The sequence below is a fragment of the Rhinolophus hipposideros genome (assembly GCF_964194185.1).
Source record: "Rhinolophus hipposideros genome assembly, chromosome: 12".
In the NCBI taxonomy this organism is placed as follows: domain Eukaryota; kingdom Metazoa; phylum Chordata; class Mammalia; order Chiroptera; family Rhinolophidae; genus Rhinolophus; species Rhinolophus hipposideros.
Genome location: NC_138058.1, coordinates 58,073,632 through 58,093,329, shown reverse-complemented (window position 1 = coordinate 58,093,329; position 19,698 = coordinate 58,073,632). Strand labels below are relative to the sequence as shown.

The 19,698-nt window shown below is 45.4% G+C and overlaps 1 protein-coding gene across 1 annotated transcript in view; it reads right to left on the bottom strand.

Moving 5' to 3' along the window:
• Positions 1–19,698, bottom strand: part of ALK (ALK receptor tyrosine kinase) — a 642,106-nt gene that overhangs the window by 52,526 nt on the left and 569,882 nt on the right. Inside the window, exons 10-11 of the mRNA XM_081068072.1 lie at positions 16,439–16,533; positions 16,139–16,267 (exon numbers count right to left, since the gene is read on the bottom strand). Of these exons, the coding sequence (XP_080924198.1) occupies positions 16,139–16,267; positions 16,439–16,533 (224 nt within the window). The remainder of the gene's footprint in view (positions 1–16,138; positions 16,268–16,438; positions 16,534–19,698) is intronic.

Genomic DNA, 19,698 nt, shown 5'->3' with positions numbered 1-19,698 from the left:
AAAGTAATTGTGGTTTAAAAGTTTAAAAATAATTGCAAAAACCGCAGTAACGTTTGCACCAACCTAATAAATTGTATAAAGAATCCACAGACATCAAGACACTGATTGGTGATAGACAGCTTAGTAAGGAAAAATCCATTAAGCACTGGGTTTCCTTTTACGTATATTGCAGCACCATCCGAGAAGAAACAAATCAATTAGTAATATACAGCACAATGCTAAAAAAATAAGTTAGATAGTGATTGTACTGGTTTTATTACTGTTGCTAAGCCATCTCCTCTGCTCAACGGAATGCAAAGAAATAGAGCGTGATACAAAGGAAAATAAGTTCTCAGCTATATACTAATCACAATAATAAAGACTGGTTTCATGTTGAAGGCCTGTGTGGTTGTACCGCAGAAGAGTACTGAATGGCTCATGTGGATATTTTGGCCCATTTTGGTTCTGATCTGTGGAAGTGGATTTTATCTATATCTGTTGACGGAGCTGCACTTCATGGGAGCTGTGGCATATCGAACCATTTTGATGGCCATCATAGATCCCATTAAATAAAGTCATGACCCAAATCCAAGTGAATATAATTATTCACTATCCATAACTTAGGCAACACCATTCTTTATTATAATTTGGAAAAAGCAATCCGCCTTTTTACTCTATAATGAAAATTAATAATTTGTTCTCCTTATTAGGGTGAAATGAAAATAATCTACATGTTGTAGCCATTGTGAGGTTAAAACATTTCTACCCCCTATCTCAATTCTTTAAACAATGGAGCAGTGCCCCCTTCTAGACATATGACCAATGTCTGATTATGGCTTTCTTTCTTTGATGTTAGCAGTTGTTTAGAAGCTTTACTGCCTAGGTCCACTTACTTATTGAGAGTTATAACATAATAATATTTGAAATTATACCTTCTTATTTATTAGCTGGGATATACTTATAAAGAGATGCTTCCTCTCGTCTATTTGGTTACCCAGTGGTACAGTTCCTATAGGAAGGGAAGAATAAATGCTCAGTTCTTTCTCCTTATTTATAGTTTTCAAGGTAGTGAATTGGTTCTCTATCATCCTCTAAAGTTGACTAATCAGTTGCTTGTATATCATATGAATACTTGAATCTAAACATATTTTTGAATTCTAATCAGTGACTATTATCCTTTAGAAGCTCAAATTATCAATTTTTGGTCAGTGGTAAACCTTCTGAGCGCTTTTGCTTCCTTGCTAACTGGTATGCCTTCCCTAGACCTGGAATCAGCCGCTTTCTCAAAAGCCTTGGTTTCCTTTAGTGGAAAAAGGTATTTTAATTAAATAATATGAGGGCTATAGACATTTACTGCTACTGGGTTGGTGATTGTTTCTAGGCTTCTTTAGTGGACAGAATGTGTGTGTATCAATATAACATAAACATATGTGAAACGCACACATATGTGTATGACAAAATACCTCATGAACTCACATTGATACTTTCAATTCAAATGAAGGACTACAGGGTTTCAAATGCAACCATTTCTATATTAACCTGTGTTTCTCTTTCTATGCTGAGAATCTTGGTTCTCAAGAACATTCTAATAGAATTAGAATATTCTATAGTTATTCATTTAGTTTATCTTTCATTATACACAGTATCAGAGTAACAGTACTACTACTATACCATCATCAATAAAAAAAGCTGAGATCTGTTAAATAATTTTTTTTGTTTTGATATATGTGCTCTCCATTCTCCCATAATCCCTTGAACTTGTATTCTACCTACACAAATATGTCTGGGCATATTGCCACTACATGTGATATTCTTTCTTCTTTAGTCCTTAGGCTTACTTCTGGTAAGTACTATGTGTTAAATGTTCGTATCAGTCATGCTAGTCATTTTTATTGTCTGAAGCCTATTTTCAAGTAGATTTTTTTAGGAAGGACTCATGGGTGCCATATTCTTTGAGTTCGTGGATGTTGTTAGTATTTTTTATGCTTAATTATGTTATATATGCTACTCCATTTTCTTCTGGTATAAAATATTATTGTAAAAAACTCTGATGATACTCTAAAGTTTATTTTTTAATAAATCACTTGTTTTTGCTTAGGTGCCCCAAGTATTTCTTTTCTTTTTCTTTGATAGTTTGGCAACTTTACTATAGTATTCTTTGGTATTGCTCATTCAGGATCAGTAGTCTTAAATACACTGAGTGCTCTGTAATAAGTAGTTTCAATAAGAAAATTTTTCTGGAATTACAGCTGTATTTGTTTTGCTCCACTTTACTTTTCATCTTAAGGTGCCCCTGTTATCTGTTTGTTGGATCTTCTTTGTCTAGCTTTGATGTATGTCATTTTTTTTTATTAAAATTTTTTTTTTCTCTTTTCACTTTCTCTGTCTTGTAAGGCATTTACTGTTGTGTTTATTTGATCTTGCCCTCCTTCTAATTTAGTCTTCATCTCTGAATTATTTTTTCCTTTCATTTTTACATTCTTTTCTGTGTTCTATCACCTACTTCCTCATCTTTTGTAATATTGATTATGTTAGTTTTCATGTCTTGTATCATTGTTTTACTGTTATTTAGCTCATTTTGAAACCGAGGCATGTAATTTTGATCTCTCCTGGGGGCATGTCTTGCTGGTGTGCCTTCATTTTTCTGTACAGGTGTTATTTTGTCCTCTATGCTCTTTTTAAATTCTTCTTATAATTTTGTATGTGACCTTAATACTTCTCCGCTATGCACTTTTATGTGAAATTTGTTTTCTAGAACTTTTAGAGATCAGGAGATTTGCTAACTTCACAGAGCTCCCTCTATTCTATTTTTTTTTTTTTTTAAATATAGTGTTTAAAAATATGGCAGTTTGTTTTCTGATGTTTCTGGCTCTGTTTATTTCCCCCACTTTTATCTAGACGTCCTCTTAATTTTTAAAAGTCTATTATCCCTATCCTACTCAATATTGATTTCACTCCCAGAAATTTCTTCTCAGGGTGGGTCCTTTCCTGGAAAGGAGGCATGATGGCTAGACGACTCTAACTCCAGATCTTACCGTGGGGCCCTAGCACTCACATACCACTGGACTGTGCAAAGCCTCACCCAGTTTACAGCAGTTCTTCTCAAGTTGGCTTTCTGTCATTTCTAGCAAATATTTGTTGGCTATTATGGGTTCTCGTGTTCTCAGATTTGTAAGGCAGCCTGTTGCTTTCCTAATCTTTCTCTTGTCCAGCTGCTGATACCATGCATGTCTTGTGGTTGTTGGTGCTTTGTTGTCTCCCACTTGTGTTTTGGGGCTGGAGGTGAATACCTTATCAAAAAAGTTTGTTGCATATGTCCATGGGTTTTCAGTTTGATACATGGTTGCTCTGTTTTTAAGTAGGGATTAAGAGAGATAAAAAAAAACTGTGTAGTTACTGCCATCACTGCCATATTCCCAGAATCCTTGAAAAAATTTTAACGTAGGAATTACTTGAGGTCATTTGCTATGATTTGTACTATCTACCTGGCCAGGTCCTTACCTGCATTTCTATTCCTGGGGCTGTGGGGTTTTTCAGGTTTTACTTCATGGACATCTCCAGTGACCATGGCCTAGAACTGCTGTTACATCATGTTCTGCCTTTTTTCTTTTTTGTAGCCCAGTAAGTATAATTCAACTTTTTCTTGATAGGGCCACCTGCACTTAGCCAGTTATTTAGGGCTATTTGACCCTTCCACTAAGTATATTTTATACTGACTCACTTCTCTCTCTACTGTCAGATATGTTTTCTTGGTACTTCAGCATGTCCTCCTATGTTTAATATTATACCCAGCACTGGGTGAGGGCCCTATACCTCTCTTGTGTATCAGGCTGAGGGGAAGCTAGCTGCAGCAAGCCTTTATTTTCAGAATGTATTTATATTTTGGTCCTTATATTTGGTGGATGGTGGAAGATACTGGATGTCTAATCTCAGATAAAAGGATGTCACTATGATTCTGAACAAGCAAGGCAGGGAATCTTTAGGCCTTCAGTTTCAGTGTGTTTAATTACAGTGCACGTATGTAGCACCTCCATCCTCCAGCAAGATTAGCTCTTTAAAACCATGTTAGGTCAGTAGACAGGGAAGGGGGAAGAATTATTACTTTTATTTAAACATCTCGCCTGTCACTATAGAGCACACTTGAGGCTGAGGTGAGACACGTCACATTTACTCTTTCTGCAACACAGTGTTCAGTTGGTGAATTTTCCATGTTCTAGTTTCTCAGACTGAATTTGTGCATGCACGCACACACACCTCATTCATTCATGCAAAGATTTCTGGTCCTCCCTCTCTCTGTCTCTTTCTCTCTCTCTGTCTCTCTCTGTCTGTCTCTGTCTGTCTGTCTCTCTCTCTCTCTCTCTTTCTTTTCTTTTTTCCTTCTTTCCTTTTTTCTTTCTAGAAGTTAGGATGTGGTAACAGCAATAATTACACCATCAGCCCTGTCTTTTGTATTAGCTGTGTTCACACGTGATCTCCTTTCCCTTTTACATCTTTGTCTCCTTTGCTCTCACACAGTTTCTCTAGACAGGCAGAATGCCTGAAAGTGCTGCTGTCTCTCAGGGAACAAAGACAAGAGGCCCATGTCCTTCTCTGCTGGGAGGGAGACATCCCTTTGCTGAGAGGAAGCTCCCCTTGAGTCAGCTCCCTATCAACAGAGCAGCAAGTGATGGCTGTTGAGATAAAAGCTGCTTGCAGAACTGAATTACCCTAAACAGCTCTGACACCCGGCAATCTGGGAGTTTTTAATGGCTCCTGTGATGGCTGCTACGTTGTGTTCTCAGCCACCCCTGCTCCCCAAGGGAAGGTCAGTAACACATGAGAGAAGACAAAGGCCACAGGAAAAACACTATCCTGAAAGCAGAGCTATAAAAATTAAGTTAAGGGAAGCCTCAGGGCTAATTTGGTTATTCCCAAGTTGGCTTCAGGCCAGAGTTGTGTTAATAAAGTATTTGATGTGGAGACTGGTGCTGTGGACTCACCCAAACGGGAGCTTACACATAATGGATTTGATTTTGAGGCTGAAGTGGGAAGTGGTGGTTCAACTGTGAGTTTTGCCACACTCAGGCCTGAAGAGTCATTGATTTCTGCCCTCATCTGCTCCTGTCTGCTGACCAGAGAGAAAGCCTTGATCTGGTGCTTGGCCACTGGGGTTGATATTAGTAGGATTTGCTGCCTCCAGTTCTAAGGTCCACTGGTTCCTGAGAGAGAGGCAGCATGGTGGGAGGCCACGACCCTTCATTGCTTCATTCCTAGTAGTCCTTGCTTATTGTTTGGTTCTAAGTCATGAAGGATGAATTCCTTACAAGGCCTTTGTGACTGTAACACTTTTGGCAGATGGGCAGATGAAGGTGCAGGCAGCCCAACTGGCCAAGAGATTTGGAGCCCAAAACAACAAAAGTCCTGGCTCCTGGGTCCAGGTTCCAGACCCTCTAAGGTGAATTGGAGAATAGGGATACATGAAAGAGTGGGAAATCCAAATGTCAAGGGCAGAAAGGAAAGTGGGACAAATGATGAACCAAAAAGAGAAGACTAGAAAGCTAGAGAAAAGAAGGCTAGGTCTTATTTTGGGGAAACATGGTAGTAGTCACATGTAGGGCCACTGAACTAACATCACCAGTCATCTGTAAGACAATTTGTTATGGATTGGTCCCTTTCTTGGACTCCCATCATTGGCTGGCTCAGACTTTAGTCTGAATGGAGCCTCCTAGAATTCGGATTTCCCACCTACTTGTAATGAAACAACGTCTGACCAGAGACTTCTGCTGCTGTCCCTCAAAGAGCAATGCCAGCCTGGATTGGGACCGGGTTTCCAGTGCTTCTTTAGACACTGGATATGGCCTTCAGCTTGTCTTCCTTGGTGGAGAGCCAGGCGTCTGGGTCACTTCCTCAGCCAAGCATGCTCTGCCCAGGTTGCTCCCCTTTCTTCACACACCCCTATACTCTGTCTCTGCACACTTCTTGGTCAAGGCCGTTAGAGCTGATGAGAGTGGTAACTATGTTTTGAAGGGCCTCAGAGGTTTTCCCAGGCCACGCCAACCTCGGAGTAAAAGTAGGATCTTAGTATTAGTAACAAATGGTATTATGCAGTTCTGCTCTGACACACATTTGAAGCAACTGAAAGTTTTCTCTCTGAACAACCTCGTCATTATAGCACATATGCTCTGCTATTGTCATCTCTGTCCCCTTAACTTGCTGTATTTTCTTCACATCACTATTTGAGTCTGTCATCTGCCCGACTAATGGGTAAACTCTACAAGAGTGGGGCTTAGTGGATTTTGTTCTCTGTGTTTTCTCCGGGACCCAAAACAGTGCTAGTCACAGAGAAGGTGGTTGATAAACGTTTGGTAAATAAAAAGCAAAACCAAAACCAAACAAAATAGAAAGGAGAGAGTAGGCCAAACACCAGCCCCCAACCCACATATGAGGCCAGAAGGGGGAGCTCATGCATGCTGGGTACTGTGTGTGCTTCGGTGGGAGCCGCTTTGGCTCTCTAGAGTTCTGTATTAGAATGTACAGCATGGAGTGAGCCACAGGAGTTCTGGGAGTATAAAGGGATGTTTGCTGAGAGGTATTTTGTCTCTTACCCATGACTGCATAGCAGAAAGATGGGGGGCTCTCAAGGAGCAAGCACACATCTTCACATACTCCTTCACACACACACCAGCACGCACTCATACTCACACACCCACACCCAGATTACTGAAATCCAGGGTGCCCTGCAGTCTACAAGAAAGACCTAGTCTTACTCCTGAGATTGTGGCTACTCCCCTGACCCGACGGTTGATGGAACTGATCAGTTGATAGACTGAATGATTAGTTAGTAGGATCAAAGTCATAAAGCTGGTTGAGGGGAAAAAAATAGTCTTCTTTTGCAGGGAGTTATTCTGAGGCTTGAGGAGTTTTTCTGATTCTTAGCTTGCTGGACAAGCCTGAGCTGTGCCTTACTTGTTTAATTAATGTCCTTACTTGTTGACATTAATCCTGGAAAAGGATCGTTCAATCTGTCAGTTACTTAATAAGTATAATTAAATGAATAAAGTTTGCTCTCACATTATTATGAAGTTACTGTCAATATTCATTATAAAAAACAAATCAGCCCTCCCAGATCCAATCACCTGGGATGTGTTTGAAAAATCTCCTGGAAAAAGTTCTGGAGTTCCCATTATGACTGAGATCTTGACAAGCTTAAAAGACTAAAAACCCTCTTTCAATTTATATTGATGTGCAGATCTTTTGGGGACAATCCTGTACCCCTCCCACACAAGTCACTTATTTCCCTCAAGTGGAGTTTGAGGGTTTCACCTGCAAATTGTGATGAGTTGGCTTGAGAGAATTGATTGAACAGGAGAACCCAAAATACAAAATACCCTACCCTCCCATTTTTTTTTTTTTAAACATGGCTAGGTTTCAAAGGCCAGAAACTGAAATTTGCTTAAAACTTCTGCAAAACTTTTGAGGAAAAATGTACCCAGAACACACACTTATGTATAAATACAAGAGTGCACAGTTCATAGGTTGGAGAGGAGGAGGAATATGAATATACTGAAAATTTATAGAAAGCAACATATGAAGGATGTATGAATTGGCCCAATATTTCCAGTAATATATTTTAGCAATAATGTTAATAACAATATCACAAAACATTTGCTATTAGTGTATTCTTTTGTACCTTTCAAAGCCCATTAGAAATGATCTCCCTTGCTTACTCCAATAGCCAGCTCTGAGAAAGAACTGTGGCAGGTAATTACTACCCCTACTTTATGGATGATGAAACAACTGGGGCCCAGAGGGCTTGATTCTCCTGAAGTCGCACAGCTAGAACCTGGTCTCTAGGATTCTTTGCTGTTCCACTTACCATCTTGCTATTACCTGGCACTGACTAGGTACTTTGTGAATATTTGTGTCTGTGGGCTCTAAGGTGGTCCCCAATGATCTCTCCCACTTGGTAGTCACATCCTTGCATAATTCCCTCTTTCTGAATATGGGCAAGACCTGTGGGTTGCTTCCAACTAACAGAATACAGCAAAAATGTCATTTTCATGATTATATTACATAAGATTGTAACTTCCATCTTGTTAGCAGTCTCTCTCCTGTCTCTCTCCCCCACCACCCTCTGTCCCAAGCTTCTCCAGGAACTGCCAACAACCATGTGAGCTTGGGAGTGACGACTCCTTCCCCAGTTGAGCTTTCAGATGAGACCCTAGCCCTGGCTAACACCTCAACGGCAGCCTTATGAGAAGCTATGAAGCAGAGGGGACCCAGTTGAGCTGTGCCTGGTTTCCTGATCCAATGAAAGTAATTTAACAAATGTGTGTTGTTTTAAGCCACTACATTCATGGCAATTTGTTACTAAGCAGTAGATAACTATCCAGCCACTCCAAAGGACCTGCCTAGCAACCAGTAGTTTCTTGGGACTCCTCATCCTTCATGTAAAAACCCACCGTGAAGTGCACTGGCTGGGCTCAGTTCCGCTCGGTGCCCTCTCTCTTATCCCTGACTCAGTGAAGGCTAAGGTAATTCTACCTCTTATTTCCTTTTCCTCTTGGTAATGGGGGAGCAAGTGAGAGGGATCCCCTTTTGTGATCTAGAGCTAGCATTTCAGCCTTTCTTTTCCTAGTTCCTTTGTCCAGTTCCAGGCCCAGATAAATTTAAACAAAATAACATTTCTGTGTCCAGGACCGCTGAAGCTTTGCTGCAACAAGCAGAGAGCTGAAAAGGCTCTGAGGGGAAGCAGGGTTGTTTTGCAGGCAGAACCAGCAAGCCTGGGAGGACAATAATTAAAAGTGGACTTCCCAAATCACAAATGCTTAATGCACTTGCACTGATGGAGGGTCCTTTTGTGTTCTGCTAGTGTGAAGCTAAATGATCTTAATCAAGGCATGCTGAGACCAGAGTTCGCGGATCATTTATTGTCTCCCACTTATGTAACCTTTCACTGAAACAAATAGGAAATAACAACATGTTTTCTCAGGCCAGCCGGGAGACACAAAGACAATGAGTCCTCTCGGCTGCTAAGAAATGCTGAGATATGGTATTAAGGCTTTTTGTCTTCAGCTTTGCCATAATTCCAACCACTAGGCTCTAGTGTTAGAAAGGAGGTTTGTGAGGTGGTTTTGAGTCTATCAGAGTTGCATGACGCTGCCCTAGTTCTCCCCTGGGGTCCAGAGTGGGGCAGTTCCAAGTCAATCAACATTGCTGATTCCTTGTTTTCTCAAAGGACGCCGGATTTCTTTTAAAAAATGATGATCGGGTCAGTGTAACCGGCAGGGCTCCCATCTTGGATGCAGACCTTTTCACCATCCAGGGCAGGATAAAGTCAGAGCCATGGACTGGGGGAACCTGTCCTAATTCCAGGTGTGCTCGATTGAAAATTGGAAAGGGAACCAGAGTCTCTCTTGTGCTGCGCTAACAGTGGCTTCATATCAGGCTTATGTGGTGCAGCTTTCATGAGGGGCACTTTGGCTCATTCCCGCTGTAGGCCCCACGGCACGCAGCACAGGGCTCGGCATCAAAACTGTACGATGTAATATGGGCCCCACAAAGATTATGGGCCCCATTTTTTTTGATATGGGGAAACAAAAGCACAGAAAGGAGTGACTTACGTAAGTGGCACAGCTGGGACTTGAACACAGGTAGTCTGTACTTTTATAAACTGTGCCATATTGCTTCCTGATAGTGATGTCTGTCCTTGGGCAGTCTGGGGGTCTGGAAGGATCAAATGAGGTACACCGACTGTGCTTAGTAACTATAGACCCTGTACAGATGAGGAGGCAGCTTGCAAACAGGGAACATTCACCTGGAAGCTCTGTGGCAGGTGGGCACTCTGCCCCAGGGAGCGGGGCCTCCACTCTGTCAATGTCACCACCATCACCATGTCCCTTGGCTACCAAGCAGCCCTTGGGCCTTGGTGGTGGCCACCCCTTGGAGATGCTGACTGGCTCTCTAGCGTACAAAGTCTCTTACACTGGAAGAGACTTGTTAACGTCAGTAATGGTGATCATGAATCTCGAATTAGTTCCATGCCACCTCTCTTCCTGGAGCACAGCCGTGTTTGGGGAAGGGAGACACACCCAAATGAAGAGTGACATCTTAATTGGGATGCAACCGCGAGGCCCTCCACAGTCACTGGAGGGCCTGTGAGTCTTGTAAAGGCTGGTGCTTCATGCGTCATCACCAGTTTGCTTGCTATAAATAGATGGGAATCTAAATTAGTATCATAGAGAGATCACGCAGCACTTGGGTGAACAGCAGGCCAGCTGAGCAAGGACACGGGCCTCGCGGTTGCATCTTTGGCAACTTGCCTGCCCACATCTTAGTGTTGTTCCCCCCCCACCTGAAGGGATGCTGACAGACGTGCCCTCCCTGTGCACAGTGAAGGCTGGGTGCACGGAGGGACGCCAATTAGCTGCAGTCATCAGCTTTCTCACTTGTGCGCAGGTGCACTGTGTGCTAGGGCGCTGAATATGAGTGACAATGCAGATGTGCTCTTTAAGCAAACACTGACATTAGAAGCAGGGGCTTCTCAGAGATGAGAGATTCCTCTAGAAGACCTATTCGTCAGTGGGATTCCTCAAAGGTTTCTTTATCACAACGATGCCCCTCCAAATGTTATCCGGCTTAGAAAACTTTACCTTTTTATGTGATTTCAAACATCAACACACATTGTTTAGCCTTTTACACACGTTATAACTCAGGGCAATTACTTAATGTCTCTGGGCCTCAGTTTCATCTGTAAGAGGAGGATCACATTAGGCATGAGGAAATGAGATGGTGCATGGGAAAGAGTCCAGCATAGTTCCTGGCCCACAGCTCTGCTCTATGACCACTGGGCATTATTGCTGTAGGAAGAGGAAACAGCATAATGCGAGGCCTGTGCTGTCCAAAAGCTGAAACCTCAAATGAGTGCCCGGTGGCTCGGAGCTCACCTCCACCTTCCCAAGGCCCAGGCTCCTCATACGTTTCGAGGAAGTTGGGCTGCCATCTGGGGTTCCTAAGATTTCTTTCAAATCAGGCTTTCCTTGAAAGTTCATCAAAAATGCAGTTTGACCTCCCATTCCCAGACATTCAGGTCGGCGGGGTCCAGGAATCGGTATTTTTAATAAGTAGCACTTGCAGGTCCCCTTTCTCCAGCTAGGTGACCAGAGCAGATGATGTGAAGACACACTTGGTGAAACCCTGGGCTGGATATAGGTCCCTGCTGGCCGGCCTGCCTCCTACTGCACTCACAGAGTGCCGAATTCTGTCACTGCGCATTTCTGGGGAAAGCTGTTCATGATGCAATGGACCCAAGAGCCTAATCTGAGTTCCCCCGGAGTGAGTGGGGCTCCGAGCCTTCCCACGCTTACTTGTTTCCAATGCCGTGGGGCCTCCTGCTTCCAAGAGTGGCCCCCAGTGAAGAACTTCGGCTACAGCAGGGACTCCAGCTGCCTCTCTGCCCCTGACCTGGCATGGGGTGGTTTGCAGTGCCAGCAGGTGATAGGCCTTTTGGAATTGGATTAAAATGAACTTATTTATTTAGGAATGGGTGAATCCTCAATATTGGGGTGTGCTGCTGAAGTGAGCTTCCCTGCGCCTACAGGGCCTGAATGCAGAAGGCTCTGATGTAAATGAAGACCCCCAATGAGTGAGAAGACAGGTTCTAAGTGAGGGGGGCTGGCCGAGCAAAGCCTGCCTTCCAACAATGTTGTCATCCTCAGAAGGGCGTGCTTGGAACATAATGGCTCTGGCTACAAATTCTATTAACTCTAATAGTTGTTCTGTGGTGAATGGATAATGCATTTAGCAGAAATAGACCCAATCAATTTATATGAAACACATAAAACTTTCTCATTGGAATTGGCATCTGTTCTTGAATCCCAGGAGCGTGTGTGGAAATGGACAGTCTGTCACCCTTATTTCTGGGCACATTAACGGTGCCATGGGTTAATTAGAGAGCTGGGCCAAACAGAGCTCTGGTTTCCTTATGCCATATCCCTTCGCCCCTCAGAACTGTGGAGCGGGAGACTGTCTACTTCAAACCTTGACTTTTAAAAACACCAGTTTTTCCACCCTCGTCTGTGTCCACGTTAGCCCCTCTCACATGAGCTGTTATCTGCCCAGGTATCAGACAAGGGCTTGGAAGGTGTGCGGAGCTGGGAATACTCAGGACCACAGCTTGCTAGTACAGGCCAGCCAAGGCCAGTGCTCTTTTCGTGTTTAAATGTCCCCCCTCCCACCTTTGGCAAGAAATACGTACTCAGAAAATGGTAAACCAGTTGTCACCAACCAACTCAGAGGCAAGGCTGTGCTTTGATGCCAGGGCTCCATGACTGATGGATCTTTGTGGATTGGGCCAAGGTCTAAACTGGTTCTCAGATAAGCTGAGCTGATTCCCTTCCACTCTCCCTGTACAACAGTGAGCTTGCAGGAGAGGGAGAGACAGAGAGACCCCAGTGGGCCTTGGTGGTCATGCCTGTCCTTACCTGGGCTTTTAGAGAGGGAGAGGGTGGCAGAACCGGCTTGCACCTCCTCACCCCTCATGTTCATTACAGCCGGGGGGTGGGGGCGTAGGGGGGTGTGGGTAGAGTTCTGTAACTCTGTGATTGCATTATCCCAACCATTTGGTTAGCGTAATTGTATGTGCAAAGCTGACAAATACAATTTTCTCAGACTTAATACTTGCCCCATTTTCTCTCTCTGTTTCTTCATCTGATTAGTGAAAGTGACTCAGGCTTCCAAGAATGCTCCGTGAAGCACCTGGACAAGCTTTTCCCTGCCTGGATGCTCAGCTCCGGCCAGTGGGCTTGGGGTGGTGGTCGTGGTGAGGAAACCCCAGACCCAGAGGGTCAGGCCCTCGTCAGAGGGGAGGGCTGAATTGGGGGAAGAGAGGAGTGTTTAGGGAAATTTGGAAGCTTTGTGAGTGACTATCTTCTGGAAACCCAATGTGGCCTGTGCATTTCCAGGAGTTGCTCTAACGCCTGCCAAGAGGAGAGCTGAAATGCCACCAGCTGTCCTTGTTTCAGCCCCGCAGAAATGGACGGCACTGAACTTTGGGAAGGAAATCATATTATCTTGTCTCCCCTGATAATTGATTTGTTTACCAGCCCTGCAGGGGCTCTCCTCTGAATGTGCTCCCCACTCTTTTCATTCTTGGTGGTGATCTCTGATTGGAGACTTGGATACTCAGAAGTAGCTTAGTTGGCTGGAAGCATGTAGACTTCAGGGCCACATCCTGGTCTCCTTCCTTATCAGCTGTGGGACCCTTACATTCTTCTAGCTCACCTTCCTCATCCCTACAATGGGAATAGCAGCAGCTGTCCCTGTGTTACAGTGAGGACTAGATGAGCTGACGTGTGAAATACCCTCGCCCAAGGTCAGGTGTACTCATGGAGTGTTTCCTTCCTTTCCTTTCCCTCCTGGGCCGCAGCCCTCTCGCCCAGGTAGAACTTCTGAGCTTGGTTAAGCTTCATGTTGCAGGGGACCTGCTGTTTCATGGGCCACTTTGCTCTCCTGGGCCAGAAGTGACAGAACAGTGAGTATCGGCTCCCCTGATCCCTGCTGTAGCTGCTCACAGCGCCGGGCCCATGGGAAGTGGCGGCCAGGCCACTGTTTGCAGGGTGATTATTTCTGAGTGGGCATGGCCATGACCTCAGCCTCTCATGAGCCCACTGGACCTCTCTTCCTTCAGGCCCCCTCCTCTGCCTGGGGCGTCTCTCACTGGAGGCACGTTGCTCGGCCTTAATCATTTGTCTACTTGTACTCGCCTTTTCTAAACTGAGTTCTTGGAGCTCCTGACCTAGATCTTGTTCTGCCCAGCATCTCTGAGCACTGAAGTGCCCTCAGAGGACGTGTGAAAGAGCTGCAGGTGGGTCGAGATTCAAGCTGGCGAGAGTGGACCTCAGCATGGACCCAGGGGATGGCCTGTTCTCCCTGACCTGAGGCTGAATCCTGGCCAAGGGGGCTAGGTGGACGTTGTCTTGTGGGTGGTGGGCAAAGGAGGCCCTGCTCCCCTCCCCCCTCTAAATCCTCCTGATGAACACAGAGACACCCCTACTACACACTGCTAGTATCTGTAGCAAGGTGGGGTTGGGAGGTCTGTTAGGCTCAGGAAGAGACGCATCCTGCTCCTGCAACACAGCAGGGGAAGGGGTGTTGGGAGCCTGTCTCAGCTTCTCCCTCACCTTAGCTGCTCCTGACATGGCAGTGGGTTCCTGGGAAAGCAATGGCTCTTTGTTTGGTTCTCTAAAGCCTTTCCAAGGAGTCTCCTAAGGCTGCTGGGGGACGTATTTGTCTCAATGTCCTCTTCCCTTTGAGCTGGGGTCCCTCCTTCAGAAGGGGGTCTGGAGACAGAACGCTGACCCACAGCCACTTGTGTGTCACTCTGGCTCTGAGGCGGGGGCTGGGCAGTAGAGGAAACTTGTGTTCCAGCCCTTGTAATCTCTAGCCGCTCACTCACCTCTAATTTTATCTGGAGGTGCAGGGGGGGAGGCATCACTGCTTTTGAGCCACCGTGTGATTTCATTAGTCTGAGTGGCCATTGGGCAGACCCTTATCAATTAGCCTTTTAGGGACAATGGGAATTATATGGCAATAAACCTGGGCGTCAGGCAGGGTGGATGGCTATTTCCTAACTGTTGGCTGCTGGGGACTCAGTTGCTGACATCTGAGAGCTGAGCTCAAATATAAGTGTCCACCAGTCAATCAGTGAGTGTTTCTGGAGCCCCAGCTACGTAGTCCTGGTGGTTAGGTGGGGCAGGGGCTTGCCGTGATGTTTGCTTAGCACCACCCTGAATTTATCGCAGGAGGCAGTGGCTGAGCAAGGGCCAGAAAGTAATGGCAGTAACTCATTAGGATGGGGTGGGCGGGGGAGGGGTGTTGACCGACTAGCAGCAGGCTGCCTCCCTCATGTTAGATGTTTTCATGAACCATGAACCACAAGGCCGGGTGGGGAAAGAGAGACTGCAGTTTAGCATGCCACGTTCCCTTTCGTGTGGAAAAATGAAAAGGTATTTTGAGGTTCTAGTTAAAGGTGAAGAGAGGAAAAGGGAGAGGTGGTGGGAAAGGCAATGAACTCTTTCCCCTGGTTTGCCAGCAGTTAGATCAGGCAGGAATCAGGAAGGGACAGTTAGTCTTAGGCAACTGTTCAGGAGAGAGAAAGGAAAGGATTTCTTTGAAAACAAAGGAAAGCTAATATTTATTTAATATGTTGATAATCAATTAATTTAGTGCAAAGGTAGAAGCCTCTATTTTTTTTTGTATTTTGCATTAAACAAGGATTTCACATTTATAAATAGAAATGATTGATCATTTATCAATTATTTTAATAAAGAATTGTCTTTTATAGGAAAAAGAGCGTGGGCGGATCATCTACTGTACTCCTGCTTCTCCAGGTTACTCGTACAGGAAGAAGCTTCACATACCTAGGCACCAAGGCCCACCTGGGGGAACCCCTCGACGTGGGGTGTCAGGCCTGGGGGACTTCATCAGCTTCTTTGGCACTCAGCTCTCAGATCTAATAGCTGCTGAGGAACGGCATACTGCGTTTCAGACTGATTCCCAGGGATTTCCTCCTGCAACACTGAGTAGCTGAGAAGTCACATCCATGGTTTAGGGCCAGAGGCTGAATAGGCCTGTGTTTGAAGCAGCAGGGCCCCCACAAGAAGTCCTTTAGCCTGGGGGCTGCTGAATGAAGCAGCTTTGGAAGCGAGCTGAGCTTTGGGTAAATGTGCTGAACCTGAAGCTTTTGGGGCTTTACCCACGACAGGCTAGCCTGCCTTTGTGCAACAGATAACCTTAGCCTTGGTCCCAACCCCCTTTATGAGGAGAAAAACATCTGATGGAAGGTTTGCTTTGTTCAGTAAATGGGGAGTGGTTTCAAGGGACTGAGTTGAGGAGAGGATACCAGCTTGGTTACGCATTTGTGTCAGGACCTGGCTATTCCCCAGGCACGGAGGGGAGATGCTCCTTTGCTCAACATTCGGAAGCTCCATTTGCCCAGGTAATAAGAGAACCAAACAGCTTCCTCTTGGAGCCCTATACCCAGGGTGCACATGATTTCCTTCTAAAAATTGACTATTTTATTCTTTACACATAGCTCCCACCCCAATCATAGCACATATCTTTCTTCTGCTTTTTGCAACAAAAACATGACTTTGCTCAAATTTGTCAGTTGAACCCTTACCTGTAGGGTCAAAGATGGGGGTCTCTCTTGGTGTATTTTCCCAGAGTTTCACCTCTTTGTTTGGGTTTCTCTCAAACAGATTTCTTGATTTGAGTGCTGTGTTCTGTGGCATCTTGTCTTCCCCACTGACTAGAATAGAGAAGATCCGATGGGCTGAGTTAAGTGAGGCTCAGTTGCAGGGAGAGACATGACTATGCCCCAGGGAAGGTGGAGGAGGAGTGGGCTTAGGGACAAGAAGGGACAGCGAGGCCCGGGGTAGTCTGGGTTGGAGAACAAGTGCCCGGGACAGGGCGCACTCACTGGTGAGGTAGCAGTCCAGGCTGATGGAGATATTGTCAAAAGCCACCGTGGCTCTGGATCCTTGTCCCCACCACGCGACAATCTGCAGCCAGAACCTGTACGTGTGTTAAAAGGAGTGTGTGTGAGGAACAACCTGGGTTGGCCATGTCTTAGGATTCAGCATCCCGCAAACAGTGCTGATACCCGGCGCCTGAGTCGTTTTTATCAGCCTTACCTCAGCTCAGAGCAATTGCAAGAGGGGAGCAGTCAGCATCTCTCCCTATAGGTCCAGCACAGAGCACTGCCCTGTCTGAGGGATTGTTCCGTGTGTCAATCCAATTCGGAGTCTGGGGCTTGGCTCTAGGACTCATGGAAACTCTGAGGAGAACTCTCTCACTTTCTAGGTGTGCCAGGTGGGTGAAAATGGGTAGGCTTTATATTCAGCCGGGGCTCCCAGGTAGAGTTGAAATCAATTAAATATGAAAATGCTCCTGTACCAACTGATAAAGGGCCACTGTCCCCTGAGAGCCCCTGCGTGTTGCCTCAGGCAGCCCGGCTACTTCCTTGGTGCCCCCTGAATTTCCCCACTAACCAGCAAACGAAACATTAATCCCTCACATGGGGGGCGGGGGGCGGGTGTCTCAAGGATCCCCAGTGTCCAACATCAGTTCTGACTGGGGTTGGTCTGTACAGTGCCCAGCTGGTTGTTACATATTAAATTATCTGACTACGGTCCCTGGGGATGTTTGTAACTAATGCAGAGGGTCATAAGTATTAACAGTAAACTGCTGAGACATTATTGCTTTCCACCTCTTTCATAGCCTTGCAGAGTCAGGTCCTTGGACTGTGGCCAGGGCAGGCCATGGAGTGGGGAAAACCGAAAACTCCTTTGGTTTGTTTCACTCTTGGGGAGTCATTCTCCTGGAAGGCTGTCAGTCAGCCAGACCTTTCCTGCTGCCAAATGAACATTTCCTGAGAACTTTCGAAACCTTTCCTACCTTTCAGAAAGTCAACCCAGAATGACCTGCAGAAGAATGTGCAGTTTCTAGTGTGGATGTTAAAACATCAAAAGAGGGATCCTGTGCCCTCACTTGGCGACTGGATAAACTACATGTGGGATGGCCGTACAATGGAATCCTGCTCCCCAGTATAACAGAATGGACCAGGATACAGACTATAAAATAGATGGATCTCAAAAGCATCACACTAAGTTAAAGAAGCCAGACAATAGGTTAATAGGTTAAGGACCTCATGATTCCATTCATACGAGTGACTCCTTTTATATGAAATGTCTAGAATAGGCAAACCTATAGCGACAGATAGCAGAGTAGTGGTTGCCGGGGGCTAGGCATGGTGGGAACAGTATTGGCTGTCAAGCAGCACAAGGGTTCTTTTTGGGGTGATGAAACTATTCTAAAATTGGATTATGGTGCTCTTTGCACAACCTGTATGTTTTGCGAAAAGTCATTGACATGTACACCTAAATCAGGTGAATTTCATGGTATGGAAACCATAGCTCAATGAAGCCGTCAGAAAAAGGGAGAGAGAGGGAACCCACACAGTAGCATGTTGGCAGCTAGGGCTAGCAAGAGCAGAAAACTGGAGAGTTGGCAGGAGTGGGAGACTGACAGTGGAGATGGCAGGGCAGAGAGGGCGGAAGAAACATAAAATACAGAGTGTTAACAATGCGGGGAAATGCTCATAGGAAAGGAACACGCAGAAGAAAGAATATTCACTCGTGATTTGCAGGAAGGGCAGCACAACTTTACAGTCAATGAGTGAACTGCTGGCTGGGGCTGGAAACCCCCATTATGCCCATGAGCAGATGACCTCGGATCAACACATAATGGGTTAGATGCTGGCTTGGCTATTCCTGGCCAGAGAACAATTACTGCCTTCTTTGAGGGAAAGACTTGAAGCCACAAGCAAATAGTATGTTTGTGATTGATTATTCTTTTTTTTTTTTTTTTCTTTTTTTTTTTTTTTCTTTTTTTTATTTTTTATTAATTAATTTATTTATTAGTTTCAGGTGTACAAAACAAGGTAATACTTAGACGTTCATCATTTATATCCCTCATACTGTGAACCCCCCTCCCCCCATCCACTATCCCTCCGACCTCACACTGAACCATGTGATTGATTATTCTTGACTGAACTACATAGTAAACCCATCTATGCCTTCACCCATCTTGTGAAATCTGTTCATTCATCAAATCATCCTTGTTTGCAACTCACAATTAGAGGGTCCAAATCTGGTTCAATTCTAAAGAGAAAATGCCTGTATCTGTTTTACCCATGGCCAAGCCCACTGCAGCTCTTTTGGCCACATTCTCAATGGTGGCGTCTACCTCCCACCCTGCCCTTAGTCAGGATAGAGCAGCAGGAAGGGCTGGTGCTTGGTTGGGCATGGGTAGATAGGTGCCCGGTGGACAATCTCCCAATCCTGTTCTGGACATCTGGATGCGTGTGCATGAGGGACGGGCAGCAAGAGAAACCGCCCGCCTTGCCCAGCCCGCTCTTGGCGCTTGAGCACCTACCTCTGACAGGCATCTTTCATAACAATCTTGATCGGCACCTATCTTGGATTTGCATTTCGTACACACCTATCTTGTATTGGGACCTACTCAAGGCCTATGGAGGATTCTAAGAGAAATCAGACAGGAACGCCGTATTCAAGTTGCTTACTGTCTAGTGGAGAAATGCAGGGTATATATGTCAGTGTAGAATGAAGTAGGAGGAGGAAGTGCCACATGGGAGATGTGGATAAAATGCTCCGATTGCTCAGAGGAAGCAGGAATCCCATCAGCCTGTGGAGACGGGGAGTACTTCACAGAGGAGGCTTTGAAGGAAGGAAAGGATTCAAAGATCTGGATGTGGGGATGGGAGCGGTGAGGAGAGGGCATCTCCAGTAAAGGAACTGGAGTGAGGGATGTGTCAGAGCAGACAGGGCCCCTCTGGCTTGAGTGTGAGGCGTGTGGAAGGAGGTAAAGGTGATGAGAGGCACGTGTGTCTCACATGCCTTCACTGGATTTCTCCGAGTCTTGCAGACTCACAGCTCCGGTTTCCCCGGATGTCCATGGGGAACACAGTCTATAGAGGAGTCCCTGGCTTGGGGCTGTGTAACCCCAGAACACAGCTAGGCTGGGATTCTCAAGTGGCAAACCACAGCCCTCATACTGCTGTCCCGATCGCTTTACAGCAGTTGCCAGTGTTAGGGAGATGCTGCTCCCAGGCTGCGAGAGAACAGGCACTCAGAGCTACTTGGAGACAGTGAATGGAAA